General features: G+C 31.8%; 2 protein-coding genes across 4 annotated transcripts; one reads left to right on the top strand and one right to left on the bottom strand.

Annotated features, from left to right (window-relative positions):
* The first annotated feature begins 2,617 nt into the window (after window positions 1-2,617).
* On the top strand, window positions 2,618-5,371 carry LOC123205614 (protein slowmo homolog). 2 transcript variants are annotated; one of them, XM_044622607.1, is made up of 2 exons: window positions 2,618-2,754; window positions 4,421-5,371. In XM_044622607.1, the coding sequence occupies exon 2, from the start codon at window positions 4,438-4,440 to the stop codon at window positions 4,993-4,995; it is 558 nt and encodes a 185-aa protein (XP_044478542.1). In that variant the 5' UTR covers window positions 2,618-2,754; window positions 4,421-4,437; the 3' UTR covers window positions 4,996-5,371. The 2 variants fall into 2 exon arrangements, with proteins under 2 accessions (XP_044478542.1, XP_044478543.1); XM_044622608.1 differs by lacking the exon at window positions 2,618-2,754 and adding an exon at window positions 2,783-2,902.
* Window positions 5,372-6,907: 1,536 nt separating this feature from the next.
* LOC123205641 (zinc finger A20 and AN1 domain-containing stress-associated protein 8-like) lies at window positions 6,908-10,824 on the bottom strand. 2 transcript variants are annotated; one of them, XM_044622656.1, is made up of 3 exons: window positions 10,666-10,824; window positions 10,480-10,559; window positions 6,908-7,876 (listed from the first exon to the last, which is right to left on the bottom strand). In XM_044622656.1, the coding sequence occupies exon 3, from the start codon at window positions 7,861-7,863 to the stop codon at window positions 7,339-7,341; it is 525 nt and encodes a 174-aa protein (XP_044478591.1). In that variant the 5' UTR covers window positions 7,864-7,876; window positions 10,480-10,559; window positions 10,666-10,824; the 3' UTR covers window positions 6,908-7,338. The 2 variants fall into 2 exon arrangements, with proteins under 2 accessions (XP_044478591.1, XP_044478592.1); XM_044622657.1 differs by having other exon boundaries at window positions 10,480-10,587; window positions 10,666-10,820.
* Between the last annotated feature and the right edge of the window lie 586 nt (window positions 10,825-11,410).

Consider the following 11,410-nt stretch of genomic DNA (forward strand, 5'->3'; position numbering starts at 1 on the left):
CGTCAATTTTAAAAAACCTAAACACCCACCCATCACTCAACTTTCGTTAGAATTTTATGTTTAGATTAAAGATAAAATCATCATTTTACTAGTAATATTAAAAAAAAATATAATTTTATCTTATTTTCTCCCAGTAATTTTACCTCATTTTTTAAAATTTTTTCAGTTTTGAAAAGTAGTCCCCCCCCCCCCCAAATCCCTAGGTTTTTTTTCTCGTTCTCCGACAACCAACCAATTACGACGACAACTAAGACAAGACAATATCAAATGTCTCTGTTGATGAAGATATCTCTTCATCAACGAAGATAAAATTTCAATGAATAAATGCCTTCGTCGCTATCCAAAAAGAAATGGAGACGATCTCTGTCTCTTTGTTGACATCTTTTCATCAACGAAGACAAAAAGATGTTTGCTGACGTCTCATCTCAGTTGCCACCATTGTCAGATGGTCGTCGGAGAAGGAGGGAAGAAACCTAGGGATTTGGGGGGAGGGGGGAACTACTTTTCAAAATTGAAAAAGTTTTGAAAATAAGATGAAATTATTAGTTTTTAAAAGTTGAAAGGAAAATAAGATAAAATTATAATTTTTTTAATATTATTGATAAAATAATAGTTTTACCTTTAATTCTAATAAAAAATTTTAATAAAAATTTGGTGTTAGATGAGTATCTAAGTTTTTAAAAATTAACAAATATATATTAAAAATTTCACTATAGCTTGAATAGGAATAAGTCGTTTGGCCATTATATTATTTTGATTTTTTAGAAATTGAGGAGATCTCGATCCTATATGTGGATTATGATACGTCTATTTTTATTATTAATTTATTACTTAAAATCAATTTTGTTTTGATTTTTCTAGCCTTAAAATGTTGAAAAGTCAAGTCTAAATAGGGTCTGTAATAAGACTTCTCATTTTTATGGTCATGGTCGGCAAGGATACCAATTATATAAAGGTGAATTGAAATAAATTAAAGAGTAAATCACATTTCTCACCCAAGGTTGGACTTAAGAACAGTATCTACCTCTAGTTTGCATGAATTACATTTTTACCCAAAATCAAATTTGATTATTAAAAAAGTTAAGAAGTGGAATAACCATTGTATCTCTCAAATTTTATTTTTCAAAATTATCATATGAGCCTATATTAACAAAAACAAAAATTAATTTTTTAAATATTTCAATTACTTAAGTACCTTCTCATTTTTTTTTCTTTCACCCTTACCTTATTCTTTATCTCTTCCGAATTTAGGCCGAGAATGATGCAAGTAATAAAAGTAATTATCCTAGTAGAAGAATAAAAAGGGATGTCAATGATATATAATTTTATGTTAGTAAGATAATATAATTTTTTAAAATATTTGGGGTGCTCATAATTTTTTCAGGGTTTTTAGTAATTCAAAAAAGTTTAGGGTGTTCATGATAATTTTAAAATTTTAATATGTCTCTCGATAGTTTTAAAAATCATATTTATACCCCTAAAGAGTTAAATAGAGCACAACAAATTAAGTATATAAATGTTATATTATAAATTATTTGGGCAATTAAACTTTTCAAAATATATGAAGGTGAACCAGATAATTTCAAGGGTTTTAGAAAATTGAAAAAAGTTAAGAGGTTTTTCAAATTTTTAAAATTTTAATATACCCCTTGGTAGTTTAAAAAATGATAATCACACCCCCAACTTAGGAGTATAAATGTCATATGAGAAGTTATTGAGACCATAATAGAATTTTCAAACTATATAGGATAAATATGAAACTTTTATTGGGTTTTGAAAACTTGATAAAAGTTTTTGAGTGTTTTTGAAATTTTTTAAATTTTAATATGCCTTGTGACAGGATTTCAAAATATTTAGAGGTTAATTTATGAGTTTTCAAATTATTTTTAATGTTAAATCATTATATTTAAAATATTTGGATATGATCTATAATTGAGTTATTTTTTAATAATAAAATTATTATTTTATTCTTACATCATTTTTTTATATGGAGTGTGATTTTGATGAAAAGATATTATTTATATTAATAGAAAGTATTTTTACGCCGAACCTTGGGTGTCAAAATTAATTTACTGTTTAATAAATTATTAAAATATATAAATAAAAAAACAGTTTTAATTTGATTACTGAAATTTTTCTTTTTTTCTCCTTTCATCTAATTTTAGTTGATTTCTTATTGTTAAAACCATTTTTTGTAATCGGGTAATGGTTGGTGAAGATGCAGTTAATTAATTATCTTAATAAATTAAGAATCCAATAATCACACCAAATGACATTGTAAAAAGGTAATTTTTTTTTTTTTACGGCAAGATTTAATGGTAATTAACTGAATTTTTGTCTTTTCCTTTGGGAACTTTATTCAATTTTTTCAGATAAATAAATTCTAATTTTGTTTCATATGGTCTAGTTATTTGATTTTAAGTTAATCAGTCTAAAATTTTTTAAATATGAGTGAAGAAATTATTCAAATTTTGGCCTTTTCGCAAGGAGACTTTCAATTATCACAATTTCGAACAAGGGGGGTAACATTTACCTTCTAAAATATTGGATTTTGATCGTTCTAGAAAAACATTGTGGGGTTAAAAGTTTTTTACCGTCAAAAGAAGAGAGTCTAGATCTCAGCTTGACACGGTTGTACCTGCGCTGCCTCGTACCGAGGGACAACCTCGTCTTGAATGTACAAGACCAAAACATGGCACAAGACATAAGGAAATCCCAACTGGTTCTCCTTTCCACTTCATTAATATCATAAAGGTATGCTTTTTATCCTTATTTTCTTCAATTATGTAAGCTGAGATCTGGGTTTCATTAAATTAACCTTGCGCAATTATTCTTTTGTTATCTTTCGATTTTAGAACAGAAGAATTTGATCTAGAAAATCCCTAATTTTTGCCGCAAATTGGTAAAGGGATTAACTGCATGGAATTTAATTGTACCAAGTTCATGTTTTGTGGATTATTGGGTTTGATTGAGTGATGATTTTTTTTTTTTTGGGTTTCTGGGAGAGCTCAGTTCGGGTTCTTAATGGTTTTGTCTTGTGATAAGTCTTTGTATTCGATATCTTATCGATACATCTTTGTTCATTGTTGTTTTTCAATTTTTGGCTGTATGGACGATGTTTTACACCGCAAGTCTGATTTAAAATTATAGTTGTGTGACACTAACTTTTGAACTATGAGTTGATGAATTTCATTATTCGTTTTCTGGTATAGAAATGGGCAACAAAGCAAGGTTTTTTAGTTTTCTTTTATTGTACTTAATGTGTTGTCTGATAAATTTCAGGATAGGTTTATCTAATATTGTATTGGGTTATGGATTTTTCATGATCTGTTGTTGTTGTTGTTCTTCTTCTACTGTGAGTTGAAAAGGATGATCTTCGAAACAACGGAAAGTATTGCAAATTCATGGACTCTGTATTCTTGATTAAAGTGTTATGATTTATAAGTGCTGTTTTATGCATGAGTGGCTATTAATTGGACAGGAGTTACTGATTAGGGATTTTTAGGTTTTTTTCTCGTTGGGTGATAGGGTTTTTTTTTTTTTTTTTAAGATAACATCATTTAGGCCGAACCTTTAAGCCATAGGTAGTCATTTCTGTAAATATATAATCAATATTGTTGGCTGATAAATAAATTGAGAGAACATTGTCCATTTTAATTCGCAAGTTGTATGTTCTAAACAGTCTGTTGTTTGTTATAAAAGAATATAAGAGTCATTTAACCCATATGGTGACCAACTCGAGCTAAGCTCATTTCAATACTGTAGCTAAGCTAAAATCAATCAAAATAATATCGCTTTGATGCGTATTAGTCAAAATGATGTTGTTTTAGTCGATTTGAATCGAACTTTCCAGACATGTGAGTTTGGTGAGCCGAACACCTTTCAAGCTTGAGCTCAAGATCGAAAATCTAAACTCCTTTAACTTGAGCTCAAGTATTGCAAACAAGTTTGTTTTGAGCTTGTTCGAGTTAAGCTAGAAAACAAGTTCAAGCCAGTTTGACTCAAATCCAACCCTAACAGTATGTAGATGGATGCTTATATAAGTTAGGCACCAGATTTCTAGGACAGAAAATCAGGACCAAACAAACAAAAGAGGATAGTTGACCATAATTGTATTCCTTTAATTCCTAAATCACATCCCTATGGTCTAGGGAATCATATCCCATTAATTCTTAAATCACATGAATGAAGAAGAATTTAGGTATTATATTTGATGATGCCAAAAAAAGAAAAACTCATTTGGACAAGATTGTTGTTTAGCTTGCAATCAATCATAAATATCTGTTGACCTTTTTTTGGAGGCTTTTATCTATTAGCATTACTTTTGTTAGTGGAATGTTGATTGGACCATGCTTGAATATTTAATCTTTTGTAGTTGATCTGTTTGAACTCATTAAGTTCTCCTTTCTCACAATGACAGACGTTCAATAGATTGTGATGGTGAAAGCATACACTCAAGAGCATGTTTACAAGCACCCATGGGAGAGGGTAACTTCTGCATCTTGGCGCAAATTTGCTGACCCTGAGAACAAGCATACTTTGTCACATATACTTGAAGTGGATACATTGAGCCACAAGCTGGATCCTCTCTCTGGGAAGCTTTACACAACTCGTGCCCTTACCATCCATGCCCCAGGACCATGGTTTGTCCGCAAAATTGTTGGTCAAGATATCTGTCACTGTGTTGAATCAACTGTTGTTGATGCTCAGTCAAAGTCAATGCAACTCACCACCCGCAACATTAGTCTCCAAAAGTTCATAGAAGTAGAGGAAAAGATCAGATATGAACCTCACCCAGATAATCCAACTGGGTGGACAATGTGTCGACAGGAGACTAGTATTCGCATTAAGCCATTATCGGCGCTGGCATCAATGGCAGAAAAGGTGGAGCAACGATGTGCTGAAAGGTTCATGCAGAATAGTGTTAAGGGTAGAGAAGTTATGGAGAGAATATGCAAGTATCTTGAAGCTGAATCTGGTGGAATTGCTCTTTAATTTTCACTTGCAGAGTTCAATTTCTTTTAGCATTCAAACCTCATTGGGCTTTCGAGCTCTTTTAGAGTTGAGAATAACTTACGACAGGAGAATGTAAAACTACAGAATGTTTAACACAACATCTCCTATCAAGAGTTTGATACAAATTTTTATGTAGTTCAAACGAAATTTTGGAACTCAGTGTTCTTGTTTTTGAGTTAAAGACTGAGCATTATATTGCTTTCCTGGATTTTGCTAGAAGAGAAGGTATTTTGGTAGAGTTGCTCCAGTTTTAGACATAATGGAGTGCGTTTGTTCCATCATATTGTATTCGAAAAACTGTTTCTGTATGGGATTGATTTGAAATGTATACTAATGGATGAGGCATTGAAACATAGACAATGAATCTCTAATTAAAACACAAAAACCCTTATTATGTATCTATCCACAGCTACATAGTGTTCAAGACATTTCCTCTGTAATCACTTTGCAAACGCCACTAGAGCACTTTGGAAAGATAAATAGCATAACCTTGGACATCGATTCTTAAATAACGGGTTAAACAATGTTAAAAAATCTTTTATATCTTTATAATTCTCTCTCATATTTATACAATAAATACAAGATTATATAGCTAATTCTAATTCCCTTTATCATAGATTATTTTGTGTGAGACTCAAAATTGTGTATTTACATGCTAACTCAACAAATAAGTGACTCATATAAAAAAGATGTCAAAACTCAACATTTAAATAACTCTTGAGGGGTAGAATTTAACTCAATAAGAGTGGACAACTTACTTGTAGTGGTGTCACTTGTGTCATGTATCTAATTTTTTGAGTAAAGAGATCTATTTACTTCAAGTAGCTTGGTCACAATCTGAACGTGTGTCTAGACATTGTCAATTTGTAGAGACTAATTCATGTTAAATTGATAATTCATGCAGCAATGACGTTATCAAGCAAGATACAAAGCCAAACTTTTGTCATGTTGATTGATTATAAAAGGTGTAGATTATAACCCATGTTTCATCAACTTTAGTCATCGATGTATAAAAAGTTACATCAATTACTAAGTGGAGTACTTGATATAAGTGTTAATAGACTAAAACACTTCTAATTTTATTTCATAAACACTGCTAATTATTAAATAAAAAAAAACTCTAGATTTTATAATTATGTAAACTACTTTAATACTTCAATCATGTCAAGGTGTGACACATCTTGTAATGTGTCACAACACTAAACCTTAACCTTTTCTAGCGGTATTAAGGCAAAAGGAATTATTCAAATTTAAAGTATGTTGTTTTTCTAATTTTTTATTTTTTAACTTTAAAAATTTTATTTACCTATCAATAGACAGTTAAATCTGTTAGTTTTGAAAACAAAATTATCATTTCATATGTAATATTAAATATAAACTTAAATTTTATTTCCTTTTTCTCCCATAAACTTTAAAAACTAACAATTTTCTCCCTAAACCACATATTAAAAAATGACATTCCTGTCTAGATTTTAGTTTTCAAATTTTATCTCTCACAGGTATTACTTTAAGATTAGACTAAAAGTTGGGTGGGACATAGTTCTTTTCCCTTGTTTAAATTTATAAACCCCGTTCCTCGTAACCAAATATCTCCCACTTTCTTCCTTTTTTGTCATTAACTCTCCTCTCCGCACATTTTTTTTCCTTCCTTCAGTCAGCTGCCCTCTTCCTCTCCGTTTCTTTCACACAAACAAGTGAAAAAACCATTTTCACATTAGCCATCTCTAAAATTATTCAAACCAAAGTCAAACAAACCTATGTTCAAACTTGGTTTGATTTGAATCCACCCCCACATCAAATCAACGTTTTTACTCTCTCACTAAACTAGAAACAATCAAATTAAATTGAACACCAACACAATACAAATATATGCCCAAAGGAAACAAACGCCTTTAAGGAAAAATAAAAGCATAATAAAAAATTTACAGAGATAGGCACAAGAAGATCCATGGATATTTGATTTCCATATCAACTGGAAATTGAACAACCATTTTAACAGAAACAACCACCAGAAATGAATATATATGCCACATGACATGACATATATTTCACAGCTAGCCAAACCAAAAAGTCCATCAAAACAGAGACCACAGAGATTCAGACCCTAACACTGAAGCCAACATACAAGGTCTCGCCAATCATAGATATAGAGTTCTTCATACTTTGCAGAGATGTCCTAATTCTCATTCATTCCCCTGCCCACCATCATATATAACAATAAATAAGGACACCTGATAACATAAGCAGCCAATTCCGAAGAAGCCCCACAGATGAAAATAACCATATCACTCTTTTTTGGTGAATTGAAACTTTTCATTGGATTTAGATTTTGTCAAGCTTCTCTGCCTTGACAACAGGATTTGCTTGAGCTATTGCATCCTGGGCAGCAGTGCGGTAGTCGAAGGGGCAGTCGTGTTTGTCTGAGTAGCGATGTGATGCACAGAACATGTTACCACAGCGACATTTGAATCCTGTTAAGCCAACCCGCTTCTTGCAACTGTTGCACCGGTTGGGACCCTCCTTAGGCTTTGCTTCAACACTCTCCCCCAAGCTTGAACCACATGAGGTCTGCACAGAGATAACTTCAGACTCCACCGAAATGACTTGCACATCCACAGTGGCAGCAGCAGCAGCAACAGGTTCACTCGCTTTGCTACTTGATGATTCATTCACAAGGCTTCCAATAGATGATGCAGCGAGCTTAGCTTGCTCTTGTTTCAAAATCATATCCTTGTAACATTTGGAACACATATTCATAGTAGCCACACTACCGAAGAAGCCACAGTTGTTGATGCACAAGATAGGTCGTTCTGGAGGAGCTTGGCATCCAGTCTCATCATTGTCCATTTTTTCACCTCCCCTGCACCATGAAAGCTGAAAACTTTCAGATGAAAGTATATTAACAGAAAAGAAAGCCAATGATTGAGTCTCAACTTGTCCTATGTTTACATTGAACAAGATGTGGATAAACTTGAAAACAGAAAGACGTGAAGAACATTCAGGTAAATTGATTAAATAGGAAACTGTTACACCATGATATAAAAGAAACTGAAATAGGTACATAAGTGAACTAGAAATCCACAAGCAGATAAAAAAGATGGAGCTTACTAGAAAAGTAATTAGATTTGGCTCATCATGCCAACAGTACTACAACTGTGTAATAAGAAACATTTAAAGCAAAAAACCAGCACCTTCAAACACAGAGCATATAATCAGTACAAGAACTAGATTTAGGTTGGTTTAGTCAAATCAATTCTCTCCAACCAAGGAAAACCACTTGGGCACATCCAAAGCACCGCACCATAATGCTGATGCGGTACATCAACCAGCACATTCGTGACACATGTATGCGTAAAGAAATTTACCAAGGAAAATACTGATTTGACACACCAAATGCACCCAACACTTTCTCCCAAACAAGAATTGAGTCACTTTTACAAGCTATGAAACTCAAAGATTACACACTTGTTGAATGTTGAGACCCAGACCATGCAAACAGACTCATTGATCGGTTTGCTTTATTTTTTCATGCTGCTGTATTCTAGTTGCACCTCTAAACAGCATAAAAAATTATCATACCAACACCACTCAACTACAATTCACACACCCTCAATGTATGTAGCTCTCATGAAAATAATAGTACTGACAGATCAACAAGATGATGAAAACATTATAACATTGTTCTCCCACAAGCTCTTCATTTAATAATCAATATCCCAACCAAAGCTTAAGTGAGACCTTTCAAGTCATAAAGTGACACTTAAAAAATTAGCCAAATCTGGTTTTGAAACTAAGAACAATAATATTTTATATATATGAAATCTATAACTGTTAAGATACAGACAATGAAAATGAATCAGTGAATGGGGTCTAGAACATGGTAAGTGCAGACATGTATAGCTCCTTAAACAAGGAAACAATTCAATTTACACATGCATGCAACATCAAATATTTAAATTATATTTAAAATAAGGACAATAATGTGCTCCTTATCTACTTCCAAAACATTTAAATATCTAGCAAATGCATAGCAATAAAATTGTATGATCAAGATTTAGTGATTAATATGACCTCATCAGAGACAACGTATCTCGTATTGAAATTCCAGATTTTTATTCTAATTACTCTTATGCATTGTTCACACACATCTATCTTTCAACTCCAATTATTAGAAAAGGAAAAAGATTGTGCACACAATAACCTTGAAATGGTACCAAATTCTATACTAAAAGAAAAATATAGTAATTTTATAGCTATGAACAATAAAATATCCTGAACAGATAAAAAAGGCCTACTTATGCAAATGAAGATTCCCAAATATCATAAATTTAAAAAAAAAAAATTCCTAAAATTATGAGGAAATAGATGCTCAAAAAGATGCCTATATAAGAGTCCCTCTTGTTAATACTTATAGGGACCTCATCTTAATTAAAATCTTGTTTGTGCCAAATTTTTTTTATTACTTAATTTACATAATTAATGTAATAGAAAAGAGTAAAAAGTTTAACACCTTCCTTAAATATATACTTAGAAAGAGATTCCAAACTCAAACCCACTTTGCTGGTTGAGTATCAAATTAACAATCATAAATCTCCAGTCTTGATTGGATAAAATTTCAGATAAGGATCTTGTGAGACAGATACATAACTATTATTTCAAGCTAATTACTCTGTTAGATGCTAACCTTTTTAGAGACTATTAATGCTGGACAAGAATGATTGTTTAAGATTGGTTGATTTAGATTGAACATCGAAGAGTGCCAATAATTTATCTAGAGCATACACAAAGACCATGAAATACGGTACAAGAAACATCAGAATCAACCAGACACAACAAGATATTTTGAATCAAACACACTTCCCCCAATTATTTCTCACTATTAGCATATACAATGCTTATATTAATTAGCTACTTAATTAGATAGATATAAGCAAGTAGCAAACTAAAATAGAATAATTCAAACATGAACACACAACATTTCATATCATGACATGATGAAGTAAAACCCCAAACTTCTCAATAATTTCTAAAATTACCCGGCCATCCCCAAACCCATAGTAATAATCACAATCCACCGACAAAAATTAACAGCTAAAATGGGTAGATGCTATCAGTAAAAACCAAACGCAACCAATTCAAACATCAACAAGAGGGAGCAAAAACAAATAAACTAACCTAGATTATTACTAAGAAAATTAACACAGACACTTCATCATAAACCACATGAATCCGCTTCTTATACATATAAAAAATGAGTTTCCTTTTCATCAAAGGGAAACAAAAAATTCCCAAACTTTCTCTTAAATTCAAGAAAAACGTCAAACTTTAAACATGCCCAGATAAAAAATTTTATGTCTTTCTGTTAATATATAAATCAGGCCCCAACTAAACGTAACTCACACAAGCTTTCCTAAACAAAAATGCAGAAATAAAAAAATCAACATTAAAAAAAAAAAAACTAACCTTCGTGCCACAGAAGTTCTACAAATGAATCCCTAAAGCCTATCAAAGAGGCTCAAAACGGCATCCGTTGAACTTGAGCCCTGCGTCTATTAATTAATTTAAAAAGCCCTACAAAAAAATTCAAACAAATATAGAAAAAATGGAATAAAAAACCACACAATCAAAACCAAGATCAGAAATCCTAACCCCAAAACTTTTTGGACCAGATCCGAGAGAGATTGAGAAGACACAAAGCAGAGAGAGACGTCGCGATTTTTTTATTTAATTTTGTTTTTTTTCCCCCCCTCTTCTGGTCTCTCTCGGATTTACCAAGAGGGGTTGTTTCTCTGCCAACGAAGGCTCTACATTGATTAGGAGCAGGTGTCACATCCCTATTTGCTTAGCGTGTTATTTCATTTTTCCCATTTTACCCTCTGCTGGATAGTTAATATCGGTTTTGACATTGTGTCATGAGAAAGTGGCGGGTGGTGAAGACTGTGAGGGTGACCGTCGAATGGGAGTTGAGAGAAGTGGGTGCTTTTGTGTGATGGTAGTTGAGGTGTAAATTATTATTAGTAAAAAGATTAATTAAAAAAAACCCTTTTTGGGGGATAATTAAGTACAATTAACAATAATTAATCACTTGATGAGGTTGGTGGTTGGAACTTCATAAATCAAATGGCGAAATCACGATGTAATTCCTCAAAAAATAGGATATAACAATAAAAAGTATTTTTCAGATTTAAAAAAAAAAAATACCATAAGTTTTTCTTTTGTTAAATTTAAATAAAAAATGAAAAATCTATCTTGTGAAGATATTCAAATTAGATCAATGATCGATTTCTAAATTTCAGCATAAATCTAATTAGTTATTTTTAATTACATAAATCAATAATTTAAGCCACACTAAATAATAGGGCATTTTTCATTTTTATAAAAACTTCTATACCAG

The sequence above is a fragment of the Mangifera indica genome, unplaced genomic scaffold (genome assembly GCF_011075055.1).
Source record: "Mangifera indica cultivar Alphonso unplaced genomic scaffold, CATAS_Mindica_2.1 Un_0010, whole genome shotgun sequence".
Lineage (NCBI taxonomy): Eukaryota > Viridiplantae > Streptophyta > Magnoliopsida > Sapindales > Anacardiaceae > Mangifera > Mangifera indica.

Excerpts from the sequence above, each read along its gene's own strand:
- LOC123205614 (XM_044622607.1), top strand. The coding sequence starts at position 4,438 with ATGGTGAAAGCATACACTCAAGAGCATGTTTACAAGCACCCATGGGAG.
- LOC123205641 (XM_044622656.1), bottom strand. The coding sequence starts at position 7,863 with ATGGACAATGATGAGACTGGATGCCAAGCTCCTCCAGAACGACCTATC.